This window comes from Malaya genurostris, chromosome 2 (assembly GCF_030247185.1).
Source record: "Malaya genurostris strain Urasoe2022 chromosome 2, Malgen_1.1, whole genome shotgun sequence".
In the NCBI taxonomy this organism is placed as follows: domain Eukaryota; kingdom Metazoa; phylum Arthropoda; class Insecta; order Diptera; family Culicidae; genus Malaya; species Malaya genurostris.
In genome coordinates, this window is record NC_080571.1 from 9,497,555 (window position 1) to 9,525,251 (window position 27,697).

Genomic DNA, 27,697 nt, shown 5'->3' on the forward strand with positions numbered 1-27,697 from the left:
CTTTCATTGCCTGGAATGGAGCAATGAACCGGGACCCAAACTATTGTGATTTGATAATTATTATTCAATATGACGTTCAGGCACTGTTTTATTTTGCCCAAGAAAAACGGTTCATTTTATCCAGCAATGTTTGAGCGAATGGCTTCAATTGCATTCAGACTATCTGTGAAGAGAAAATAATGGTTTGGAAATAATGTGACGATTACACTCAAACTATAATGAACTGCTGCTAACTCTGCTATTTAAACAGATGCTGGTTCTTGAAGCCTAAATGAAGCCGAACCATTATTGTTGAATATACCAAACCCAGTAGCCTTTTCAATTCGTGATCCATCCGCGTAAAATATTTTCTCAGAGTCAATATATCAGAACTTACTTGTAAATACTTTTGGGATTTCCATCGGTCGTAGGTGTTTCGGGATTCCACGCACTTCGCGCTGCATGGATGTGTCGAAATATAAAGTTGAATCAGGGACATTTAGGAGGCTGTCACAGATAGGAATATATCTTGAAGGGTCGATTTCCTGTGACATATGGTTAAAATATACTGTCATGAATCTTATTTGAGATTGAAGCTCAACTAGCCTTTCGAAGTTATTAATAACCAGGGGATTCAGCACCTCACATCTTATTAGCAGCCGCGATGAAAGCTCCAAAAAACGATCCTTCAATGGAAGAACTCCCGCCAGAACTCCAAGACTCATTGTATGTGTCGAATGCATGCAGCCTAAAGCAATTTGCAACCAACGATACTGAATTCGCTCCAGTTTGATAACGAACGAACGTTTGCGGAACGAAAGCAAACGCATCCATATTCCATCACTGAAAGTATCGTTGTCTGATACAATTTTATTAGATCTTCCGGATGAGCACCCCACCAAGATCCTGTTAATGTTCGAAGAAAATTTACTCTTTGTTGGCATTTTGTTATCAGATACCCCACGTGCATTTGGAATCAAACCACACCCTGAGGTATTTGAAAGTCAAAACCTGTTGGATCGTTCTTCCCATCATATGAAGCTGAACCTGCACGGGATCATGCTTTCTTGAAAAGACGACCAGCTCTGTTTTATTTTTTTTTTTTACTATTCTATAATAGTCTGAAAAATATGTTTTTTAAGAATAGTTTCTACAATATATCAAACATAAGAAAAAACGATGCGTTAAAAAAAACAAAATTCTATTATCGTGATTCATAAACAGTTATTGGTAGAAATAGGGAGAAGTGAAATATGAAAAGACTTCCTATGCTAAATTTGCCAGCTGGCGGTAGTATGAAGATTTTCATTTTCTTGAAACATCACCGGAGTGAAGAAGCGTCTGCTACGTAAACTTTCCGAAATCTTTAGTTTATTTAAATCTAATTCAAATTTTTGAATCAATTCAAGAAGAATCATAATAAAATAAGTAAATACGGTCCTCATATTTAAACAGAATGATCGATGTAATTGAATGTTTAATGAACCTATGAAAAAACAACGATCAAACAACAATTTACCTTTACAATTCCATTTTCCCACCAAGTCAGAGGAACAAAACCAAAGTGTGAAAATTCTAGTCAGTATTATTTACTCGCGCAAAGCTAAAATAACGCAGTGAATGCAATCGTCTATGTCACTCGCCCTTACATTCTAGAGCAAAAAGAGAAAAATCCAACAACTACAAAAAGTCCAGAATCTCGAGAAAAGATTTCCATCGATCCGGTTTGGTAAAACACCCCAGTTGTGAACCCCGATCGATCGACAGCTTCCTTCATTAGAATAGTCATAAGTCGCCTCATCTAAGATCTAACTCTCCCACACACACGCACACATCCATACAAGCGCGCTTATTCAACTTCGATCGCCAGGTATCAAAACACCCAAAACGATCGTGCTAAGCAGAATGGTAAACATTCGTAAAGTAAGCGCCGCGTAACAAGATCGATTCCGTGCTCATTTCCTCCCGGTCTTTCGTCTGCATTTCCTCTGGTCATTTTGTTATCAATTACGCGTATCGAAACGCGTCGCTCACGCGCGGGGGCAGTAGCGTTGAACGCTTCATCGAGTTCCACTTTACCTTGGCGCGAATTTTTTTTCCGTTCCTGGTGACCGACGTTTATGCCGCCGTGTTGTGTACTTTGTTTATTCGCGCATCAGACGGATCGCCGCGTTCGCTGATCTTCACAGTTCGATACAAATCAGTACCAGTGATCCTTCTAGTCAACGTCATACTGGATCAACATTGCACTGTACAATTAATTGGTTAATTCAATAATCACATTAATCAAATTTCCATACCCGTCCGAATTTGACAGTGCCAACAAGGAAGATCAGTTCATTTTTGAATCAGTGATATTCGGACCATTGTGAAAAGTAGTTTTAACAATTCGGAAATGCTAAAACCAATTTGGAGTTGAGCAAGCAGAGGAAACGTTTGACAGGAAACGAAATGGAAACCTCGTAAGTTTAGGTTGATTGATAAAATAAGAAGTGCTGTACCAACGTGTTGGAAACAAAAGTGGATTTATCATTCAAAAGTAAGCTCTAGAAGGTTTGCTTTACGAGCGTTAATAAAGAACAGCGTGATTCAACCAAATAGAAATATAAACCAATTAGTGTTTGCGGGACCCAACAGGTGAAATATGATTGTGGTTTCATGACATTAGACTTAAAACAATGTCCCGATTGGTACCGTTTTTGCTTACATAATGACGCTAGATGTAAGTTGCAGTTTAGTATTATTCAATCAACTATTCACCTTCAATGGGCATCGGTTCTGTTAATCAAAGGGAACATATCCGACGTTGCCAGCGAAATCCTGACTATACCTTTTTTATTGAAATTTTTGGTGATACATGAAGTACGGAGGCATTTACTTCAAGGGCTCATTTCACATTTTTAACCGAAGTTTATAGAGAAAGTTTTCTTATTCTTCACACACCTGAGACAATGTGATCTCAATGCTACCGTTTTCCTTGAAGAAAAGGCATTCTCATTACACAGATCGCGTCTTCGTCCATATTTTTAGTCGGTGCAGTTGTTGTTGCCAATTGCGACGTTGTTGGAGCAGTAGGCATGTCATATACGAAAACCAATAAGTTGGAGTGAGATCTGCTTACTCTGTTCGATAAATTGAATTTAAAATGAAAGAAAAAAAGTAGGTGCACTCGCTTCGAGTCTTCGTCGATATAGAAGCAAAGATATTGTATTTGATTTTATCACAATTCGTTGATTGAAAGTCCAATGATCCGTAAAATAACATGGCGACTCTACTACTGAGATGATAATTGGTACAATAGCCCTATTTGAACTGATTGAAAAAGAAGCGTAGCACAAAAATTGATTGCATAAGAGGTGTAGCTTGAAAAATGAGAAAAGTTCTGAACAACTTCATGAATTTAATTCCAGTCTAGGTAGGCGTTAGAACTAAAATTTTCGGAACAACGCTTCATTTTTTGTAACAGCACTTCTAACACGTAGGTCAAAAAGTCCCCGGTCTGACAAAATTTCAAAAAACAAAAAAAAAACTGTTTTAATCCACCTAGTGGTGTAATGATGCCTTTCTCACTCAAAAACAACACGGAACCACCCGCGATCCCATTTCAACCAGAATATTAGTTAATTTTCTGAATTCGATTGGTTAAAATTTGGTACAACTAATCGATTGTTGTTTTAACTCAACTGTCATTTTCGTTTTTAGATTAGCAGAAGCGATGGTTGAAACAACTAATTTAATTGGTTGAAAAATAATGCTGTCAATTAGTGAGGATACATACCTTTCAATTTCAACAAATATTTTAATTGAAATAACTGGTGTTGTTATTGAAACAAAATTCTGTTAGTTGAAAAAAACGGTTTTATTTGTTTTAGACATTGCAAATAGTTGAATCAACTCGAACAATGTTATTGATTTGCGAAAATAATCAAAATTACTAAGTATTACTGATACACGTCATGATCTATTAGAAATAAGTTCGGTATGTTGAGATTCATGAAATAAATATCGTTGTTAAAATATAAACAGTATTTTATATTGACATGTAATATCATTAGGGCTGGGAAAACCACCGATCACTGCTGATTTCAAGTTATCTTAACCAAGGAATAAATTATCATTACGAAATCAGAATTGATCTGATCTCTAATGTCGTTTTCGTTTTTAAATTGCACTACACTGGTGTAGCGAAAGCTGCACTGAAACCGTTCGTTTTTTCCAATTGTACTACACTAGTGCTACACTTTTTCTGCGCCGATACCACTGGTGTAGCACTCATCAAAAGTTTGGTGTAGCTCTGTGCAATGGAATCGTTTATTGTAGTCAATGGTTACTGTTTATGTTTTCGTCATTTTTGTTCGTTTATTCATGCCATGGTGTAGCACTGCAGCAGTGTAGTGCAAATTAAAAACGAAAACGCCATAAGTGATTTTGATTTTTGTATGATCATGTCAAGTCGAGATCAGTAAAGATTTAAATTCTAAAAATAAACTTCTGATTCGATCGGAAATGATTGATGTAGAAAAACGTTTTTAATCAGCTAAAGCCCGGAGGGGCGAGTAAATCAGCGAAATTATTAAATTTACCTAAAATGAGTATTGAAAGATGATGCCTTCAAACGGTTGAACTAAAGTTATGCACTGATAATTTTAGTCAATTTATATGAGCTTGGGTGCATCAACCGCTGGGAATTGGAATTTTGTGACGGCAATCCAAACGCGCCATTCAATCGCAGCGTCAAACGACTAAGTGATTAACGTTTCTCTCCAATATTTATCTGATTACTTAACCTATAATCAACGGAATTCGACACACATTCGCAGCCAAAAAAAAAATATCACCGAAAATTAATGTGATAATGTGATACACTTCTGTTAAGCAAAAATAGAGCAAATGAACAGACTGTCTTCTCATCCTTTGAATCAATGCACAGAACAGAGATCCCTTTCTAATGATTTCGACATCATGGATATAAGGTGCCACTTATCATGAATATATTTTACCACTTATTAATTGCGCTTCTAGAGCGCAATCTTTTCATTGATTCACAATGACCAGTATTATTCATCTTACTTTATTACACACAATCCATCAACTGGTGACCGATATCAGAACTTTTTATTCTGCCTATAGCAGTTTTTCTAGAACACTCATATGTATTCCGCCAGTCATTTATCTCGTTTTTGCTTGAGAAAACTGAAACTGAACCAGGGTAGTTTCATCAAACAAACGTTTTCGCAAAACTGTTATAGGTTCGCTTTTAGCAACGGGGGTTTAAGCAAACCTGATAAAAAACGGGGTTCGAAACTGACTCGATTTTCAGTTCAACAACATTGAAACTTGGTTCGAAACTTGCTTCAAACAAACTGTTTGACAGCAGTTGGGGTGGAAACTGGGTTAGGTTTGGCAGCAAGCGAAAACGACATTAGTAAACAATAATTTAGATACGGCCACCCGTCGGGCCATCGTAGCCTGGGGGTGTTTCCCGCGGACCCACACGGACCGGATGCGGCCAATATGGACATTCACTAACGCCATATGGAAGGCCCTCATGCAATATTCAATTCACCGGCCACTGCTGATCGCCAGCTGAAAGCTGAATTCCCGATACTACATTACATAATGATACTATTCTAGTTTTAAATTAGTCGTAATTAAGATTAGTAAATACTTTTGGCATCTTAGAGCTTAAGCAGTGTGCCTAAAACTATATTATACTATTGATTAAAAAAAATCATTTTGATACCCAATTAAGCACGTGGCTCGAAATGCCAAACACATGGATCAAGTATGCATGTGAAATATTCACAAAAAAACAACTTGTGGCGCGCCAAATAATTTTTTCAACGATCTAGTATTCTTTTCTTCGACGGCCAAACACTTATGCAACTCGTTAGGTGCAAAACGTATTTTGTATGTATGTATAAAACTAATTAATTTTGTATATAAGTTTAATTCAATTTGAATTTTTGTTTCTGAAATTTGATTAGGCTTTTTTGAGAAAACGATTGAGCTTTGAGAAACGATTTTATACTGGAACCGGAATTCTAAAATCGGTATGGCCGAAGTCAGATAAATTCACCTGAATAGCTGTATAGTTTACATTTGTTTCAAAATATTTGAAAATCAGTGAAGACATCTTTGAGAAATCATAGCACGAATTAAATTTTTAGGTGCCTTCTGAATCGACAACTGAATACCACTAAAACTGAAAAAAGTTAATTTTTTTATCGACTATTCAAATCTGCTAACCCGATAAACCTGATTAATTTATGTGGAATAGACATTTTTATACTAATCACCCTGTATCCCCGAAACCGGAAGATGGAGCTGACTGAAGAGCAAGATGTTTTAAAGAATCTTGAAACTTTTCATTTGCATCTTAGATGATTCTTAGATTTCATTTGAATCTTAGATCGGTTCAGCCATCTACGAGAAGAATGAGTTACACAATTTTGATTTCGTTTCATATATCATCCTGTAGTTCCGGAACCAGAGGTCGGAACCAAACATAATTCAGGAACTTTGTTTGGGAGCATACGAATTTTCGTATGAATCTGAATTTGTAGAAAAGAAATTTTCTGAGAAAATTGAGTGAAATTATTTGTCACACACGCATTTGCTGATCTCGACGAACTGATTCGAATGGTATATGGAAGTTATGTTCTTCCAGCTTTTATTGCTGTAAGTAGTTTAAATCAATATAATTATGGAATTACTTTCAACTCGAAAATGCTGATATCATCTGGTTTATAAATGCCATATTCGAACGATTATGTTGCCAAAAACGAACCGTGCTAAAATCGGTTCAAGGCAAATTGTCATAAAAAAGGATGCTGTACACAGTCTTTTTGGTACTTAGAAACAATTGTATGTAACAGAATAAAAAATCGTGTTTTCCGTCGCTCCCAAGCATTGCTTTGTCATACAGCGCTCAAAACTCCTACTGCTGGAATAGGGGGAAAAGTCGTTTACACAAAAATTTCGATATCTCCGTTAAGAATGGACGGATTTTAACAATCTATGGCTTGTTGAATAGGTATTATCGTGCGGAATCTAAGTCTGAAAACATATTCTGTTTTCAAGGTCAATTGTGACAGATATTGTCAAAAAACTGAAAATTTTGACATAAAACTTCGAATAACTCAAAAAGTAAACATCCGATCTCAAAACCATTCAATAGCGTTTTGGGTGGCGGAAAGACCTTTCATTTGCGACTAGTTTGATCAAAATCGGTCCAGCCATCTCTGAGATCTCGACCTCTTAGTTGACAACACACATACAGACACACACACATACACACACACACACACACACACACACACACACACAGACATTTGCTCAGTTCGTCGAGCTGAATCGATTGGTATATGTCATTCGGCCCTCCGGGCCTCGGAAAAATTTTCGAAAGTTTGAGCGAATTCTATACCTATTTTTTATATATATAAAAAAAGGTAAAAACATTTATTGTCTTCCCTCAAGCAGCATTATGTTTTCGATTTGCTTTGAAAAAAAAAGAACCGATTAACGCTCACAATTTGCTTCACAAATTTTCGATTGTAACATTTCATTTCGTTCGTAAAGACTAATAATGTTGCAATCATAGATTACGTTTTAGGAGATCAATATTTTCATAACTTAAACATAGATCGACAGATTACAAATTTCTCTGAAGTTAAATCAGATTAAAAATCAACCAAACTAACAGTACTAAGTCACATCCCTGAACCCATGATTCCTAAATTAAAAGTTCCTCATTTGAGTTCCAAGCAACTTTCAGTAAATTTGATTAAGAGTTTTGACTACGTTGTCATATTTTGTTATTCTGATTCAATTACTTGAGTTCGATCAAAATTTACGAATTATTTTGGACTATAAAGACATAGTACTACACAAATTATTACTTGACCCAGAGTATGATTTTTAGCAGACCCTGTCAGCTTGGAGCGATCTCAATCTTCAGTTCAGCAACGCCATCGCACGGCGTCTCATTCAACATGTCATGTCAATTGTATGGATGCGCAGCCCTGCTATTTTGGCGCGTACGAATTTGACATTTCTCTCCCCTACTTCTATGTATGAGATTCGATGTGGACTCACCTGAGGGCGACATGCTCGCAAAAAATGATGTTGCCAATTATTTGTTCGGGAAATGTGAGAGCTGGATATCTTGTTAATATGATGTCTTTGTTTTTAGTCAAGTGTGTTGGTTGGATCACCCAATGTGTTGGGTCTGAAATAACTTCGGTCGATAATCAGTTGTTAATCCTCACCAATAGTGTAAGTACTATATTATACCACATTCAACAATCAAATTCTTGTCGTAATGCAAAATACAAGCCAGCATGAAAGAAGCATAATCGATGATAATCGCATCGCACAAAAAAACATGCGCCACTTGATTGAGAACTAATAAACGACAATAACATGCGCGAAACGTGTTGTGATTTTTTTATTGCCGGTGTGAATGCCGTAACCATTCAATAATACCGTTTAAACCAAGTTCAACGAGCCTATGCCGTCGGGTCGCGGCAGATCACTCGATGAACAAATGTATGTAAGGACATAAGCATTGCGTGCACTCATCGCTCGTCATCGGTGGAAGCCACACCACAGGCATCAGGATGAATGAGATGCACACTAGTATGGTTCAGTCTAAGATGATTTTTGTTTTAGATTATATTACTGTTGAAAATCGTAGGATTTCTCGACCTCGTAGCCCGTTACATTGACTGATTCATCTCAGATATGGGACTTTTTTAACTGGTTAGTGTCTATCGATGTCACCTGGATAAACAAAAAAAAATCGTAAATTTCGATATCTGTAACATTTCTGTCAAATGAAAAAGATTATATTACACTACTCATTTCGAGCAAAGGTACTAAAGCAGTATGAATGATGGATTTTTACTACTGTTTTTCGGTAGATAGCTATAGAAATGTCTACAGATGAGTTTATAGAATTGAATTTATAGAAATAAATTATTATGGATATCGTGAAACTCAAAATAAATTCGAATGTTCTTAGTGATCCAATACTCATCTAACGTCGTATAGACATTACAGTTTAACAAATAACATATACTGTTGAACATACCAGCAAACATGGGATATACGAAAGACCGATTTCTTTATGAATCGTGTTCTATTCATCCATGCATTAGCAGCACAAATTCAGCCGCCATTGCCACTTAACAGCTGAGCTCGAATCGCCGAGTTGGATTAAAAGTATACCGCCGTCAGAACGTTCAATTTGAACTACGATTGATAGAGATTTTGATATGATAAGGAGAAGTCTACATGCGGGTCAGTTTAGATAAATTTCAAATGTGCGGCAAAACTCCATTCTTTTTTCACAACCATAACCATGCATAATATTCTTATTTTATTTACATGACTCCAAGATAAAGTACTTTTTTGCATTTAGTATTGAATGTGCTAAGCTTTGTATGTATTCCAAATATTTCACCACTAAGTATTCTAACAACAAATACGGCTTTAGAACTGTTTCGTCGTCTTGGAGTAGTATCAATATCAATTAGATGCAGGGATCAAATCATGCAAGGGCATGACGCAGAGCCCTGGTTTGAATACATCTTACTCGTTCAATCTAATTAATCTCATGAAAACAACTGATATTCTTATTTTTACGCTCATCAGAACATTAGCAGTTTATATTGAACTGCTAACACCACCTCACATTCAACATAAACTGCTAGGCAGACGTAAAGTTGATGCTATTTGCAAAGAAAAACACTTTTTGCTCCGAAGTGACGGCTTTCTGGTCGTCAACAGATAGTAGTTACTTAGGAATTTCGGTGGGGCTACTACGTTTGGCATAAAGCCGTTTGGCATAAAGCCGTTTGGCATAATACCGTTTGGCATAATACCGTTTGGCATAACGACATGTGGCATAATGGTTATTTGGCATAATGGTGATTTGACATAATGGTCATTTGCCATAACAGTCATTTGACATAACAGATGAACATGCTACTTAATATAAATTGTTCTAATTTACTGAAATTTTGAAAGGTTTAATGCGGCTACGCCTCATCGTTTTCAATAACCTGCTGTCCGGACTCGCTGCCGCTCGTTCGGACTCAACTAAGAGATAGCTCCTAGCTTGAAGTAATCCGGGCAAACGCCCGCAACTAGACAGAGCTGATTCCTGCGGGGCGCTGCCCCCCGCAGTGGCCGGCGCTTCCGACGGCGGGTCGCGGCCTTCTGCCGTCTCGACCTGAATCATCTATGACGAACAGAATATTGTGCTAGAACTAAGTGAGTTTCTTATATAAAATGATAGTGTGCTATTTACTACATAATTTTAAATATAAAAAAAAATGCTATTTCACCTAATATTATCGAAATGGATTGGACCGAATATAAAATTCATATATTTCGTTCGAGTTTTCCTTGCACAACATCACTCGATCGAAGCGCAAACGAAAATTTACAAATCCAATTATTTTTATGACAAATGGCTTTATGCCAAATGAGCATTATACCAGAAGACCATAATGCCAAATAATCATTATGCCAAACAGCGTTACCACATGAGTATCGGTTTTGTGCTGAGTGCACATAACTATTTCTTATTTTTGCGTTTCACCTTTAGTGAAGTCGTGACACTCCTATGGTGAATTCCCACATCTTGGACTTGGACACTACCCACCAAATTCTGTGTAACACTTAAGCTATCTTGCTTACACACTTTTATTCACTCCTTAAAATCATTGTCCTTTCTGTTTTCCAAACCTTCTCTATTTTCCTACGATTTGTGACGTGTTGCGTGGATTTGTCCCGTTGGTTTCGTACCACTCCATCGCCGATTTCGCGCAATGGTTCGATATCAGATCCTCCCAAAACAGAGTTTCATCTTCTTGGATCCGGAGGAAGAACAACGAGCACTTCTAGAGGCATTCTTCTTTATATACTTCGTCGTTGATGTTGTCGGTCGTTATTTTCGGCTGGTTGAGTTTGCTGTACCCACAGATCGCTTGCCACACTAAGTTCTTCTTGGTAAATTATTAGCCCTTTTTCCTCCAGAATTTCTCCGGAACATTCAGGCGGGCAAAGGAAAGTCGGAGTATTACATTCCTTTTATAAGAGGAATATGTTTTATTGAACTCAAATCGTTGTGACTAGATTAGTATTATATTAGGATAAGAATTCTATGTAAAAGTGATGGTACGGCGAAGAAAAACTGTAAATTGCCTTAAGAAATAAACGTATTTATGGAAAAAAATTACATTCCTTTTCTGGTCTTTCTGTTTCAACAGACTTCGCAGCCGATTCTTAGCGTACAAAATCATTGTATGACTAGTACTACGATTATACTGGCACTATGAATCCTTCCAGGTCAGTGCTCGAACATACAACAACTTGAGTTTACTGAGCCATTAGGGTTTGAGCAGACTTCTCTGCAACCGATTTAGCTGCGTTTATTCAAGATAGGTCGCAACTCCGGGAAGTTCGGTGGATTCGTCTCTTTCGGTACAACATGAACTCTATTCGCTTTCAACCATTCTGAAACATCTTTGGTGTAGTAGTAAGATGCCAAATCAGGCCAGAGTAACGAGAGAGAGAGTGTAATTGCTGCGTAGGAATGGTAATAATCGCTTCTTTAGGTATTCTCCACAATATGTTTCCGTTACGGTAGAGATGAGGCTTGCTCGACCACAGCTGCATATTGCCTGCCAAACCAAATATTTTTTGGAAAACTTGGCCTTTTTTTCGTTCTGAGCTGCTCCTCTACGCTATCCCGTTGCATGGCATTATCCGATACATTTAACCTTAGCTACACAATATTTACTAAGGATATATTGACATAAAATTTCGTTTTCATTTCAATTGACAGGAGACCGACTTTGATACTTAATGTAAAGCTTTAATTAAATAAGCCACATAAATTCACACAACAGTGGTATGTCTATGATAATGTTTTCGATAAGTGATGCATATTAAACAAATTTATTGACCAAAAGCTCATAAACCACCTCGAGTACTGAGTAAACCGCAGCAAAACCAATCTTCGTATAAACGTTTTTCGCAAGTTATACCTTATTAAATGGTATGGTTGTTCTTCTGTACTAACATGAAAATTTTTAAGTTTGAGATTGGATTCAGACTGATATATTAAGGATGCCTAATGTGATCTCCCGTATTCTTGTCCGAAATTTTGAACATATTGACTCGCTTACAAGCTGAATCATATTTGTGAAATATCCAAACAAGAAGTCATTACCTCACTCTCCTTCCTTAAAAGCAGTCATTTACTAATTAATTAGTTTAGTTAAGAGTTTAATGCAGAGTAACCACCATGTATGTTTTATATAAGCATATAACACATACGTATGACAATGGAGTTTTATAGTTGTACTAGATTCACATGCAATGCGAATCAAGAACTTGGTGGTTACTTGGGTAGTTAGACATGAAATAAGTATTTTCAATTTGGAGAACCACAATAAAGTTTAGAATGATTTAGGCCTAGGCACACAAAAGATTTAGTTTACTGGATTTGTTGAATCACATAACTCTAGTAGTTCACTGAAAGTAAGTTCCTAGAATAGATATGATACAAATTTTTAAAGTAATAATTTTTTCTATTTCATGTTGTCACTTTTTAATATGGCAAGAAAGCCTAGTAAGACAAAAATTTCCTAAAAAAATATATGCTCAACAGATTAGATTAATTTGGTTGAGTGTACGAATTTCAATTCATGAGGAATCATTCTAGCTTTAAATTCTTCCGTGATCTTACACCAGATACAAAAAAATGGAATTTTTTAACAGATCGCTGAAAAGCATGCATACGAATACTGACCGTGTCGAAATTATCACCTCAAATTATCACCATCAAATTATCGTCACATGACAGAAGAGCAAATAATTCAACAATACTATCCACAGATATCGTCACAACCCGGAACTGAACGATAACATCGGGGGCCCAGTGAAACCATCCTTCTACAAGGAACATTTCGACCCGAGAAATCCAGAACTCTGTGATAGCTTCAGCAACTATCGCGAACTCACCAGGGGAAAGAAAAAGCGATACGATGCGAGCAAGTATAACGATTTTCATGAACTGCAAGCCGACTTCAAAGAACTTCGAGTCAAAGGTAAAAAAAGGGAAGGTCAAATGATGCGCAAAGGGCGACGAAAGAAGAAATCGAAATCCAAACTCAAATTTGAAGGAGAGACTTTTAAGGATCCAGATCCCTACCAGTTGGCGGTACGGAAGACCCAGTACGCAAAACCGAAAGGAAAGTTTGTGTTCGAAGGTGAAAAATTTAAAGACCCTGATCCATTTGAACTGGCCATAAAGAAACAGGATCCTGGTCGGGTACAGAATAATAAAGAAATCAAAGAAGAGTTCATGAAGCAACTGCATCACGCACATCCTGGTATTGTACATGGAAGTGCAGACTTTGGAAGAAATTCTTATATCGGTGCTTTGGATGACGAAGACGACAGTTTTGAGGAAATCGAAGACTCATGCTACAATCGATCGGCGCTGGCGCAATTCCTAGCAGTTGGTGTCAAAAATGTGCTACTGCTTGGATACGGAATGACATTGGGCTTCCCAACTATAGTGATTCCCGCTATCCAGGGCGGAGATGGACGAGTACCTAGTTACGAAAAAGATTTTATTCTTAACAGAGAGGAGATTTCCTGGCTGAGCTCAATCAACTTGATCTGTGTTCCACTGGGATGCGTATTCTCCGGAATGTTAACCCAACCGATCGGAAGACGACGAGCAATGCAGATTGTTAATATACCGATGCTGATAGCATGGCTTCTTTTTCATTTTGCTGAAGATGTCCATTTTCTATACTGCGGTCTCGCCCTAGCCGGCTTTAGTGGGGGCCTCAGTGAAGCACCGGTGAGTGTCCTTCGGGAGTTGGCGTTTTTAGTATTCCGTACTAATGATAAATTTTATATTTTGAAGGTTCTAACTTATGTGTCGGAAATCACACAACCCCGGTACAGAGGAATGCTGGCGGCAACTGGATCGACGTGCGTTATTATTGGAGTACTTATTGAATTTTTGATGGGAAGTTTTCTCCGATGGCGTATGGTAGCACTGTGTAGTGCATGTGTTCCGGTTATTTCCTTTCTGTTGCTGTTTTTCGTGCCCGAAAGTCCAGTTTGGCTGATAGGAAAGGGTAAATACAAACAAGCACAGCGATCGCTGGCATGGCTTCGTGGATGGGAGCCTGTGGAAGAAGTCGAAAAAGAGTTCTACGACATTCGGAAACACATGGACGAAAGTGTGGAGCGAGATAAAGATTATACAGTAATTCAACACATCAAAATGTATGGGACAAAATCATTCCTGCATCCGTTTGGTATTATAAGTTTGTGCTTCTTTATCGGACATTTTTCCGGCATGACTACACTGCAAACCTATGCTGTTCAGGTACATTGTTGTGAAATGTAGTATAGTGTAAGGCTTATTTCAAATTATTTGCAGATATTTCACACCCTCAAAGCACCCATTGATAAGTACTACGCCACCATTTTGTTAGGAGTAGCAGAACTACTTGGAACACTTTTCTGCGTATGTCTTGTTCATTTCAGTGGTAAACGACCTCTAGTACTCATTTCCAGCATTGGGTGCGCAATATGTTTCTTCTCCGTTGCTGGATACGCATACTTCCTAAATTCGATCCCTGGATCAACAGTGAGCAACATAGTTGCAAACGTATCTGCCATCAGAACAGATTTCCATGTGATACCGTTGAATTCTACAGAAGTAATCTCTGCTATTTCGAAAGATAGTTTGAATTATATGGACACAAGTAATCAATCTTCGAACAAAGATGACGGAACAAAATATGATCATCAAAACTTCACACCGTACTACTTGAATGGCTCGTACGATAATGCAGTCAGCAACAGCACTAGATACGGAGAATACATCACCTCAGCAATCCCCAAGGAAGTGTTGGTTCAGATACCAAATGCAGATGAAAATAAATATCTATGGGTACCGTTAACTCTTCTACTGGGCAGTGCTTTCCTAACGCATGTAGGTATTCGCTTAATACCTTGGATATTGATTGGTGAGCTGTTCGCTCCCTCAATTCGAAGCGGAGCATCCGGTATAGCCGGTGGAACTGGATACATTTTTGGGTTTTTAGCCAATAAATTATTCCTGAAAATGTTGGCTACTTTCACATTACCCGGTACATTTTGGATATATTCTGCGATTACTGCCGTTGGAGCCGTTGCACTTTATCGAGTTCTTCCCGAAACGGAAGGTAAAAGTCTCGTTGAAATTGAAAGTTACTTCGCTTCGGAACGCAAGCGAAGCATTCATTTTGATATGGAAATGGCGCCTCCAATGCCGAAACCACGAGGAATGGCTACACCTTTCACTCCTCCGCCCCCTCTGCCACCCAGATCTCATCCTTTGAAGGACGATATCGGCCGAATACGCAAAATATCACAACAATTTGGGGCCCAGTCACGGAAAAATTCTTCCAGCACACCCTCTCGTAAGGTATCGGTAAACTCTAGTAAAGCAAATGAAGCGCCAGATAAAGTGTCCATCAACTCTAGAACAAGCTCACTACATTCCTATAATTTAGAATCCTCACGACCTAGTCAAACATCTGTCGAGCATTATCGTAAGATTTCAGCAAATTATATACCTCGGACACTCCCATCCATTTCTGCTAGTCCAGAAGGTATCAGAAAACTTGAAACCAAAACCAATTCAAAACCTGTTGGAATCACAAAGCCTCAAGAGGAAACCAGTGCACAGTCATCTCAATACTATCGAAAAATCTCTGATGCTGATTACAAAACTTCGACTAAATCAAACGTTCCGAAAGTTGTGCTCACTCCACACGATACTACTACGAACAAATCTGCATATAAAAAATCATCAAGTAACCAAATGTCATCTACTTTGATTCACTTCGATGTTAACAATTGGGACAGTAACAAAAAGTTCGAAGAGCTACTGCGTCGTCGAGAGCAAAACCAATCGGTGGGAGATAACGGGGATATAATGAATCATATTTCCAGCCAGCAGGATCTAGAGCACTCTAAAGAAATGCAAAAGCGGCGGGATCTTCAATTACTGCGCGTAGGCATGCAGAGGCACCGACAGAACTCTGGCAGTATGAATGCACTTACTGACGTAATTACCAATAATGGTGTGAATCGTGAAACAGAAACGAACGAAACTAGGATGTGATGTGTTCCTTCATGTAAAAAATGTATCGTAGATGATTTTACAATATTAAAGTATAGAATAGAACGAAATTAGAAGCATAACTTCTAAGTTGCATTTTTCTTCATTCGAAATTTCTGGGAGGGTCATCATACTGCTCAATAGAACCCGACTTTAAGATTTTTTCGCATTTATATTACAATTCTTTCTAGTATACTTCTAAAATATAATTTAAAAAAGTTCTTACCTTACTCATACTCGCACAAATGACCACATTTGGGACATTTGGGGTTGTTGGCGAACCAACCTTTGAGGTGATCCAGATGTCCGCCATGAGAGCAGCCCTGGCACCAGGCGTATAGCCCCCGCACAACACCATTGCAAACACTGCACTTTGAGCTCTGTGCTGATCGACACTTAGAACAGTACCACCCGACCACATTCAGCAATGGTCGCCCACAATCCCCACAGTTTGTGTGCATCGTAGTTGACTGCTGGTTCATATCGGACACCGATCGGATCCAGCTCAAATTGATAATTTGAGTTGCTTCGTTCCACAGCTGGTGGCGATGAAGAAGTTCGATGTATGAGAGAAGCCAATTTTCGTGAATGATTTCATCGATTTGTAAACTATGGCGACGATCACCGAGGGCAATCAAAATGCAGGTTGAGGTCTGAACGTCCCCTATTTCCGTCTGCAAAGTTAAACAATCGGCAAGAACTTGATGAGGCTCCCAGAGCGGAGGATGAACAGGATTGTTGTCCGAAATTTTCAAAAATGATGGAGGATTCGGTGGTGGTGAATGTTCGGAGGCATTATCTGATCGCGGTTCCTTTCTGGGACGTGCTTGATGTAGGTCATGGGCGTTCATCAGATTTGACGATGGAAAGGTATAGTCTTTGATCAAATCATGGGGTCCGGTATAAAGGAACCCATCCCGAAATCCTTTTATGCAATTAACATTGTCGAATGTTAGTTCTGTTTCACCAAACACAAAATCACAACAGTTTGGTTCGATGTCTACTGACAGAAGCTGACCTTTGCTAGCTATGTTAGAGCTGACATCACTTTTTGGGTTCAGAAAATCTAAAAAGTCATCGTTACAGGTGGATGCTGTAGCCGCATTCCCGAGATTGGGATTGCTTCCTACTTTATCATCAGTTCTTCCGGTACTAGACTGGTTAGAATTTTGAGCCATCAAGCGGTTCGAATGATTCTGACTTGCATTGGAGTTGCGTTGTTCCAACTTGAGACTAGCCATTGAACTGTAGGCGTACAATTGACTAATAAAGTTCCACAGAAAACTAACATTTGTCTTGCCATATTTTTTTGCAATAGTCGCATTGTGAGCACATATCTCCGCTAGAGTGGCACCTGTCAACATATATTCACGAGCACAACCCTTCAAAGCATAATAATCCTTTAGTAGAGACGTTTTGGTTAAATCTTTGGAGTTCGGCACAGGTGATTTTGTTAAAAAATGGTGTAAACTCGACTTTGCCAGATGAAATTGGTCTGTCGAAGGAGGTGTTTTCTGTCTACTCCCCAGAATACTTGTTTTTTGTACTAACGGAGGAGTTGGAGGTCCTACTAGTTTCATTTTGTAGGCATATAGCAGATCACCTTTGAAATTAAAACTGGCTCCTTGCGGATTTGCCTTGCAAGCCGGTCGCACTGCATCCTTGAATACATGTTTATAAATAGTAGAATCTTTGCTGGTTGATAACAGTATATGGGAATCATTTCCTTTGAAAGCGATTCCTGTAGTAACATTTGAATGCTCGTTGAAAGATGCATAAGGGATAAAAGGGCGACGGACATCCCAAATGTATATACTGTAATCTACAACGAGAGCACAGCTTGCGATATGGTACATTTTGTCTGGACGCCAGCGAACTCGACCAACAACAGCAATCGTGTGGATGCTATATTCCAATGAAACATTTTTTGGATTCTCTAGTGAGGAATTTTTTGGATTCGTATTCCAAATCTATAACAAAGAGCATTACAAACCAAACACATTCATAATCAACCATTTTACCTTGATTTGTTTATCTCTGCTTCCGGTAGCCAACCAATGCTGTTGGGGGTGCCAATCGCATGTATAAATGGGACCACTATGTGCCGTAAACTGAGATGTACAACGATCATTCTTCCGTATATCCCACAACTGAACCGTACCATTTTCTGATACGGCCGCAAACGTATTTGGTGCATGTGGACTAAACTTGACATCTCTCACACTTTCAGAATTACTAAAGTACGTATTAATGGCCATTTTGTCGGATCTTAAATCGAAACATTTGATTGTGCCGTCTTGGGAGCCAGATATCAAGAAATTGGCCTCTGTTCCATGGAAAGCTACAGAATGGGCAGTTCTTTCATGTTCGTTGTAAACCAACAATTGTTTCTGACGACCAAATTTAGACAAGTCCCATACGGAAACAACACCATTAGTAGCCGCAGTAGCTAAAATATTAGAATCTAGTGCACTCCAGGCGACATCGTTCGAAGAATAGCTGAGATTTTGATTCTTCCCACCGCGCATATTACAAACTTCTGTGAAGCCATCGTTTTCGATGGAGAACACTTTAAGAACTGCAAAACGAAGTTTTATGTTTGAAGTTAGAATACAATTCATAGCAAATCAATTAGACAATACTTACGACTTCTGCCTGCCACAGCAATTTGGGTGCATTCCCTATTCAATGCCAGGGCATTTGCGTGGCCATCCTGACAAATTCGAATCGAACAGGTTCGATCGTCATTCATATTTATTGAAACAATGTGTAGTTTTATAGAAATAAAACACTATTTGTTAAAAAAAAGTTTGTGAAACTAGTATAAAACAAAATCGTCTGTCTTAACGCAAATTGACAGAACTGATAATACAAACCAGCTGATTTTGGTTTGATCGATTACACGTCTAATACAAATACACACAATATATGTAATATCTGAATATATCTGTAAACTGCAAACACGCTAATCAACTAAAGTGCATCTTCCCATTTTTAGGAAACGAGAGAACCTCAAAATTTAGGTAAATGTTAGTTTGCCCAAAGTGTTGTCATAGCAAATTTGGCGAAGCTCGCTACTCATTCTTTACGATCAAGTCAAAGTTTGAGTAGATAACGACATAATTTCGGGTAGCTTATAGAAGAGCTCGACCGACGACACGACCAGACACTTCGAAGAAAAATCAGCAATAAAATTGTCCGTTAACGATTTACCGCCAGTTACCACAAAAATAGCGACCCCTTGTAAATGATAAAAATAATCTTCTCGAGCAACACTGTTTTCGTTGCTACGAACTAGTTACCTAGGATCCACAGAATAAATAAACAAACATTTTGGAAAATTTGTGGCATTCCTGATAGCGACTCATGGATGTAGAAATGCAACAGTCATTATCACAAAGAAGGTGAGTCCCGAAATTTTGTGTCTGTGTTTTCTGAGTAGAGAAACATTAACTTTTTGTATGTAAACTAACCATCCTTACGTTCCTAACAGAGATTTCTATTCCTCGTAGTGCTCCTAAAGTTGAACATGAACTACAAATACAGAATCGAAGCTCTGGAAACGTAACTAAAAGAATATTATCAGGCGGAAGAAAAAAAAAACTGGTGATAAAGATGACGCTCGAATTTTCGAAATAGATTGCAATGAAAATGAAACATAATGTGGTGTCGATAATAAACGGAAAATTGCTTCTTCTGAAGATATTAGTCTAGATGTGAAACATTTTAAAATTGAAAATTGGATGAAAAGTTTGATTCGTTCGTTGCTTGGGCTCGTGAAACCCGGTCGACCTATTCAGGTGGTGACCAGTACAACAAATGAAGCTGAACTGCTACATAAGCAATATAGTATATAAATAAAATTTGGGAAGTATGTAAATTGAAAGCATTTGGATACACAAAACAAATATTTTTTTATTATTCAAATACATTCATTGCATAGCTTTTTTCTTTAAGAAAAGTATCTCCCTCACTTGGTTTCTTCTGAAAATAGCATTGAACGAGTTATTTATCAATATATTTTCATAATGTAATATTCGTATTCAAAGTATAATTTCGACATTCACTTATTCATCAATTTCCTACTGTTTTCTCCGAACAACTGATTATTATGTACATTCCAACCAAAATTGATTCGAAAATTGAAATTGTTAGATTTTCAAGGTGTTGTTCTCTTTATATCATTTGATATCCTTGCGTCATCTTACAATCATTGATTATGGCTTGTAAATGGGAAATACACTCATAACCCGCATTATTCTTATCTCAATCTACTGTGTGGCACATGAAAACTTCGTGCGAGGCTGATTATAAATATAAATATATTGATACAAATCACAAAAAGACTTCTATAACTCACTCTTGTATAGTATAGTAAATTCCCAAAACAACAATTATCGTTTAATCGCAAGTGGGCCCATTTCAAGTTTCCCAACAAAAGAATTTTGTCAGCTATTTCGAATGACAAATCGATCCACTGGTATGATGCTGGAGCATTTGCAATTTACCACAAGAAGAGGATTTTCCACTCCGCAAACCCATTTGAATTTATCGTTTTAAAAATACCCGATATGAAGTTTGTTTTGTTTACTTATTACATTTCTGCAATATGCAGTAACCATGGTTATGCTATTCAAAATCAATAAATTATCAACTTGTGTTGCCAGTTTCAACCTCTTTCCAAGCGATTACGTTTTGACAGTATCAGTTACTGAGGGGTAGTTAAATTTGCGATACAGTTTTTAAAGCGAGTGGCAGGTCGTGTCGTCGGCTCGACCATGAGTCAAATCATTTGAATAAGACCCCTCGATGAAATCGGTTCACCGTCAGGCTAAGTTCAATTATTATTTTGAACAAAACAACAAGCGTCTGATCGCCACATGCATCGTAACTATGACAACGTTTGTGTATGTAGAATTAAAATCAAGTTATAATATGAAGGAAATTGTGGCATTTTGTTGCATATCGAGTGCTTCCCCTAATCCATTAGTATTATTACCACAGACTAACAGACATGACACTATGAGTAAATTCTTCTAAAACTAAATTTTCGTGAGACACTAGTTCCACTGCGCGAACTATTTACTATCGGTACACCCCTTGTGTTATATAAACTTTTTTTTACTAGTTGGCTTCCCCCCGTTTGTCAACAAAGATCAGCTTCTTGCAGAGATTCCAGATTTCATCGAGCTTTACATAATATTTGAAAATGAATCGTCGCAATAAATTATGGAATTACGTTTATATATTTAACTTCTTTAGCGATATTGGAAAGGAATGATTTATTTTTCTTAACGTAGCTAAGAAAAATGGCTTCTCAGGTAGATAAAACTGATTACTGCTTTGTAGTATATACTTAGCTGTAAAGTTTATTTCTTTTAGTTAGTTTTTGGATTGGTCCGATGAAAAATGAACTTGTAGTCATCTAGGCAATTTTTGATTGTATTGATGATTTTCACCTGGCACACTGCACTATTAGGTTCTCTGACAGCTCACTTACAACCACAAATGCAAATGAGATTGGTTTGTTTTCATCAGGAAACGCATGCATTAAACACGATTCAAACGATCAATCAACTTCGGTCGACGTCCAGATTAATTTATTAATTTTTTTAGCCGAATATTGCTCACGTATCCGACGTTAAAATGTTCCGTGAACTTGACGTAGTGTCCTTTCATATGAATTGCTTACAAATTATGTTGTTCCGTAATCGTTCCATGCAGGTAATAGTCGCTTGATGCTGCGTGTGAATCGCTTTTACATATTGTTTTGTTTTCATCAGGAAACGTGTTGGCCACCCATTTTTAGTAGGGCCGCCATTCATTTTTCACCGGGCATAGAAACCTCAATAGTCCGGAAAAGGAAATTAGCGTGACAAAAATATTTTCACTACTAAATATTAGTTTTTTTTGTAGTTGGTGTCTTCACAAAAGTTGTTTGTAATCAAGAGGCGCTCCTTTTTATGAAAAAAGTTACTAGAGTGGTCCTCATTTAGATTGAAATCTGAAATCTCGTTGAGTCAAATACAACGTTATTCATCTAGACTATTTTTTATTGTGTTGGTAGTTTTCACCCGAAATTAAGTGGGGGCAGACCAGAAGTAAGTAAATATTGTAACAAAATGGGTTCGATATTGTATTGCGTTGGAGGATGAGAAGTAGGCACAATTATGTATATAGTTTTGCAAAATGTATTAAATCTGTATCCTGCATGAAATTCGCATGGACGTATACAAATCAATACATTACAGGTAATTCTGTATGAATAGCAACTCTGTTGGTAAATGAAAAAAATAAACACAGTCACGACAACAGACAGGATGTTTTTGATAGGGTAACGTGGCGCCATCATGACACATGTGAGTACTGTCCCAAATAAAGGAATATTCGAAATGACCGTTAAAATGATTGGAGAATCCAATTTGAGTTTCCTGTCTGTTAGTCTGTGGTTCAACTACAGCACTATTACACTTAGGAATCTAGGTTTATTTTATTTATGCCATGAGTTATGATGGAAGAGCGTGCAAAATCCAAAGAAAACGACATTAGCGGACCTTACACGATCATTAAAAGTGTCATTACTAAAAAATAATATCATTTTAATGAACGTCATTTGCAGTAATAACGAGTTTTCTATGCAAATTTGAAATATCATTACTTAGTCATCTTACAATCATTGAAATGACAAAAAAAATTCTCGTATAAGGCCCGCTATTACCCGCATTGGCTTGGCTGCCAGACGGCTGAATAACGACTGCCAGCGGGCACAATATGGCTGGCAGCCATTCTGGTATCCAGCTGTCTCGCCGTTACCAGACATATATAGTGATTTTCACTGTCGGCTAGAAAAGATTGCGATGCGATAAGATAGCGACAAAATGCCGCAAAGATAGCGAAACTGTCATTCGCATCGATTCAACCCCTTCGAGACCACAAGCCAGAAAAAAATATTTTTTAAATTGACCGTTACAACAACTAATTATTAAGAAAACTGCAGTCATAATTAATTAATATTGATAATGCGTATGATTATGGCTTTAACTTGCACGGATTTTTTAAGCGTGTGCTATTTATTTGACATAATGTACGATTCAGACGATCCGCCTCCTTCCGTCACCGTCACCGAAACGTCAGCTTCCGTCAAAATTAGTTTAATACTTTCTTTACCGGAACGTTCACACGCTCCGTCCGTCAAGACTTTCCGTGACGGTGACGTTACGTGTGAATGGCTCCATAAGAATGCATGTAATTAATGTTGACGGTGCCAGTGACGGAGATTGACTGTGACAAAAAAAGACGGATCGTCTGAATCGTACGTAATTATTATTTTGTGCTTAGTATGTACCCTTTTCATTTATATTTTGTATTAATCGACGCCTTGGTTTTCAAAACCTCGTGCTTTAATCGATTGTGCTATTTGTCTACTCTAAAAGGTTGGTCGTCTTTGACAGATATACATTTGTTGATGCTTTCGATGAAATAACAATTGTCGCTAAGGAATTTTACCAGTTGAAAATGCAATTGGCCTCAATCCAACAGCCGATTAATTTTTCTTTTGGCTCTAATGCTAGTTAATTTCAATGCAACAGACAGCGAAGGGGTTAAAAAAACTGTCCAATTTTCTGGCAGCGATGCCAGGTGAAATTTTAGGCGTCTGCGTATTAGAAATGGTCCTATGCGACCTCAATGTTTAGAAGTATGACGAAAAAACCAAACGAAAACCCTACAGTAATAGCAAAAGTCATTAAAATGGATGATTGTTTATAAAAAATTCGAAAATCTGCAAAAAAGTCGGCTTAATTGCAAAGTCTGCTAACAAACGAAATTTCAAATTTACATATCAATCCGCAAACCTGGCATCAGTGGTTCTGACGCTCATTATTTCGCAATCCTGCGACGATTCCGTCGCATTCTATGTCAAGCTGAAAACCACTATACATTAAACGATACAATCGTATCCACCAGGATTGCTGAGGTAGACGTGACTGCCGGCCGTTTGTCATACCGATTGAAATCTTTGACATTTTCAGCAAAGGTGAAAACGACGACCCGACCAGACACTCCGAACAAAAACGAAATAAAAATTGTTCGTGAGTGATTTACCGCCAGTTACCCAAATACAGCGACCCCTTGTGAAATATGAAAATAAAACTTTCAAACAACACTGTTCTGGTTGCTACAAAATAGTTACCAAGGTACCCTAGCAATATGAATAAACAAACAAATTAAGTTCTTCTGAATTTGAAAATTGCCATTCAATTGATTCCTGGTAAGAAATAAAGAAAATGGTGGTCCTGGAGAACGGCCAATTACTCAACCAGATCTGTATCTGAGATAAATATTGATATGTATATTGAATACTTATTTCATTTTCTCTTTTTTCGGTAGGATATTTCGCTTTTTCCTGTAAGTTCAGATTGTACATGTACCAACTTTAAAAATGCGGATAGATTAGCTTAACCACATTTAGACCACTGCTAATCTATTACAACAAGATGGAAGAACTAAAAGACGCAAAAAGCCAAACAGGAATGCATACTCAATAAATTATTCATGAGTTCCCCGGATATTTCTGTCAATCTCGATTACATGCTACGACTTAAGAATATTAAATATTAAAAAGAGCAGATACGAAATATGGATATTTGAAGTCTATCTTTACTTTAGTCTATCTTCCTTTGCGCCCTGATTCAGAACCGTGGTGAAATACATACAACATATTGAATCGTTTTGTCCTATTTACATATGAAGCATTTTTGGGTAGCAAGTAAAACAGCAGTCGATACCAGCGTTGCCAGGTCATTTTTCCAAAAATCTGTATTCGGCGCAAAAATCTATCGGTACCATATCGGTATCAAAATCCGGTAACATAAGTACCAGGAAAATGTCACCAGAGCTCATTTTGGCGAGCAAAAAAAACAACCTTTTCCTATGTCTATCAAACCGAAAATCGGTATATATCTGTACCATCCGTGAATTATCGGTATTTTGTGAGTACATATCACGCGATTTTTTTTATAACGGCCAATAAGCCATTCATCAACATTCACTATGAAGAGTATTTCCGAATGACTCGGCACTCGCTGAGAGTAAGTCATAATAGTAAACGGCAGGAAAAAGTTTTCTCTTTCGTCTGGTCTTAAATTTAATACTCTATCTTTCATAGCTCGCTTGGAATTTCTTTCGTAAGTGGAAGTTGACAGGTTGCTTATAGGCCGTTCTAAAAAAAACGCGTGATTTCGTGGTCGAATATCTGTATAAATACCGAGAAATCGGTATACCTGGCAACGATGGTCGATACTCGATCAACATTTTTTAGAACGTCAAATGTTTTGCACGCGCGCTAGCTGATTACTATTTCGTTTACTATTTCGTTTGTGAAAATGGAGGAGATTGATTCAGAAAATTCGGATTTTCTACTTGCTCGCCAGCTACAGGATCAGTTTGACCGAGAGCTGGTGGAAGTCAGTTCCGATGAAGATACATCGGAATGTCAGCTGGTTTCAGCATTTGAAAACTCACGGAGCGTTGTTGAACTGTCCGATAATGACGACGATGTTTTCTTTGCCGTGAATATTCCTGAAAAAAATGGTTCGCTTCCAACTGTAAAAAAAGAATCAAACGACAACATCCCCGAGGTAAAGTTGTTCCGAGCAGAGCGAACTGACCTAAACGCTGACGAATATTTCATTGAGGAATTGCAAACCTACGTAGATCCGGACAATAATTTTGAGTGGAAATTTATAGAACCGGTACCCGATATTATGGCAATTTTTCAAAGGTTAGATGAAGTTCTGTTTTCGTCGCGGTTTAAGGCAAAACAATTTTCTGTCATTTGGAGTCATGGAATCGGAAGCGAATGCACCAATAGAAATTTCAACGATTCCGAAGGAAGATATACAATAGCTTTGAACGAAGCGCTTCTAACACTTAGACCTAGAATTGAAATAATTAGCATATTGTTGGTAAGATGTCAATTCGTTCGTAAGCGAAAATATAATTTGAAACTCAATTCTTAAACTTTCTAACAATTATTTCAGCACGAAATGATACATGCTTTTCTAAAGCTAGAAGCGGTCAAAGAATCCAACAATGGACACGGATCAAATTTTCGAAAAATTATGCTTTTCCTTAATCGACAGCTTCAAACAAATATATCATTCAGTCATCGAATGACAAACATCAACACTCAATGTCGCACGCAATGGTATCGTTGCACTGGGATCTGTCACAATTACAAACCATTCTACGGCATTGTTCGATCTACAGAAGGAGATCCTGGTCTGCAAAACGAATGGTGGAAGACGCATGCTGAGGATTGCGGTGGCACATTCTATAAAATTTATGAAATGAGTAAAGTTTTAGACGGTGAGGTATCTACTCGATTTGCCGTGAATGTCAAGTATATGAGACCGAAACGGGAAAACATACGAGGTCGTTTCAAAACCTCGCTACTGCCGAAGGAATCTATTGATTTGACCAGTGATAAACCACAGTTTATGCCAACCATGGCCGAAACAGTTGCCCTAGATGATGAAGGATGCAGTAACGAAGATACCAAAGCAGCTGATAAATTCATTCAAAGTTTTCATCAATCAGTTGCATTGACTAAGGATTGCTACGATATGCAATGTCCCATCTGTCAGGATCGTATCAAGAGAAAATTATTCGCAAATCACATAGATGGGTGCAAAGGAATTACTCAGCGAGTCAGCTGGAAAAGGCCTGGTGGTATGGTTGTTCAAAACGGTTTGCATGAGCATCGTGCGAACTTGCACAATTTGGAATCGTCTTCGAATTTCAAAGATAAACGTCTAGGAGCATTCTCTACTATTGGAGATTATCAACGTATAAAAAGGAAACGTTTCATGTAGACTCATGTTTGTAATATTGTTCTTAAGCTTTCCGTTATTAAGTGGTTTATAAATTGTAGAAGTTTAATATAATTTTTTTTATTATCTAAAAGAATTGAATCTCACTTAATAAAAATCACATTCGTCCATATCATCATATCGATCATATTATTCTTTACACATCATAGCAATAATTTCTGTATAAAATGTTCAAAACGACGTATGTAACAATGAGAGATTCTCTTTGTTTACTTTCTCTTTCGATTATTGCGAAAAATTCCTGCTTTTTTCGGTAACTTCTCCAGAGCAGATTAAAAGATGATAGCTTTAGTTGTTATTATCGGTGAATGATTGGAGAGAAGGATTGCTAAGAGTGCCGTAATAATTAAAAGAGAAAGTAAACAAAGAGAATCTCTCATCGTTACATACGTCGTTTTGAACATTTTATACAGATTTGGCCTTTTGACAGCTGACACAGCAGGTTATACTGGCAATAAGAAATAAAATAACCTCGCAAATAATGATATAATTATATTATGAGTTGGTTATTCAGGCTATTCATCAAAGATCAGTTGTTGGGCGAAATGAAACAACTATGGACTTATGCTGTCAAAAGACAACACAAATAAAACTAAGATCAGCTGTTACGAAGAAT

General features: G+C 37.6%; 3 protein-coding genes across 3 annotated transcripts; 2 read left to right on the forward strand and 1 right to left on the reverse strand.

Moving 5' to 3' along the window:
* Positions 1-1,915: 1,915 nt before the first annotated feature.
* On the forward strand, positions 1,916-16,272 carry LOC131427791 (uncharacterized). The gene is made up of 4 exons (XM_058591305.1): positions 1,916-2,441; positions 12,892-13,867; positions 13,934-14,404; positions 14,459-16,272. The coding sequence occupies exons 1-4, from the start codon at positions 2,431-2,433 to the stop codon at positions 16,190-16,192; spliced, it is 3,192 nt and encodes a 1,063-aa protein (XP_058447288.1). The 5' UTR covers positions 1,916-2,430; the 3' UTR covers positions 16,193-16,272.
* An 87-nt stretch (positions 16,273-16,359) lies between these two features.
* On the reverse strand, positions 16,360-19,038 carry LOC131427793 (GATOR complex protein WDR24). The gene is made up of 3 exons (XM_058591306.1): positions 18,836-19,038; positions 18,211-18,767; positions 16,360-18,159 (listed from the first exon to the last, which is right to left on the reverse strand). Exons 1-3 carry the CDS (start codon positions 18,939-18,941, stop codon positions 16,417-16,419), a joined length of 2,406 nt encoding a protein of 801 aa, XP_058447289.1. The 5' UTR covers positions 18,942-19,038; the 3' UTR covers positions 16,360-16,416.
* A 6,241-nt stretch (positions 19,039-25,279) lies between these two features.
* LOC131427794 (DNA-dependent metalloprotease SPRTN-like) lies at positions 25,280-27,120 on the forward strand. The gene is made up of 2 exons (XM_058591307.1): positions 25,280-26,154; positions 26,230-27,120. The coding sequence occupies exons 1-2, from the start codon at positions 25,573-25,575 to the stop codon at positions 27,061-27,063; spliced, it is 1,416 nt and encodes a 471-aa protein (XP_058447290.1). The 5' UTR covers positions 25,280-25,572; the 3' UTR covers positions 27,064-27,120.
* The last annotated feature ends 577 nt before the right edge of the window (positions 27,121-27,697 follow it).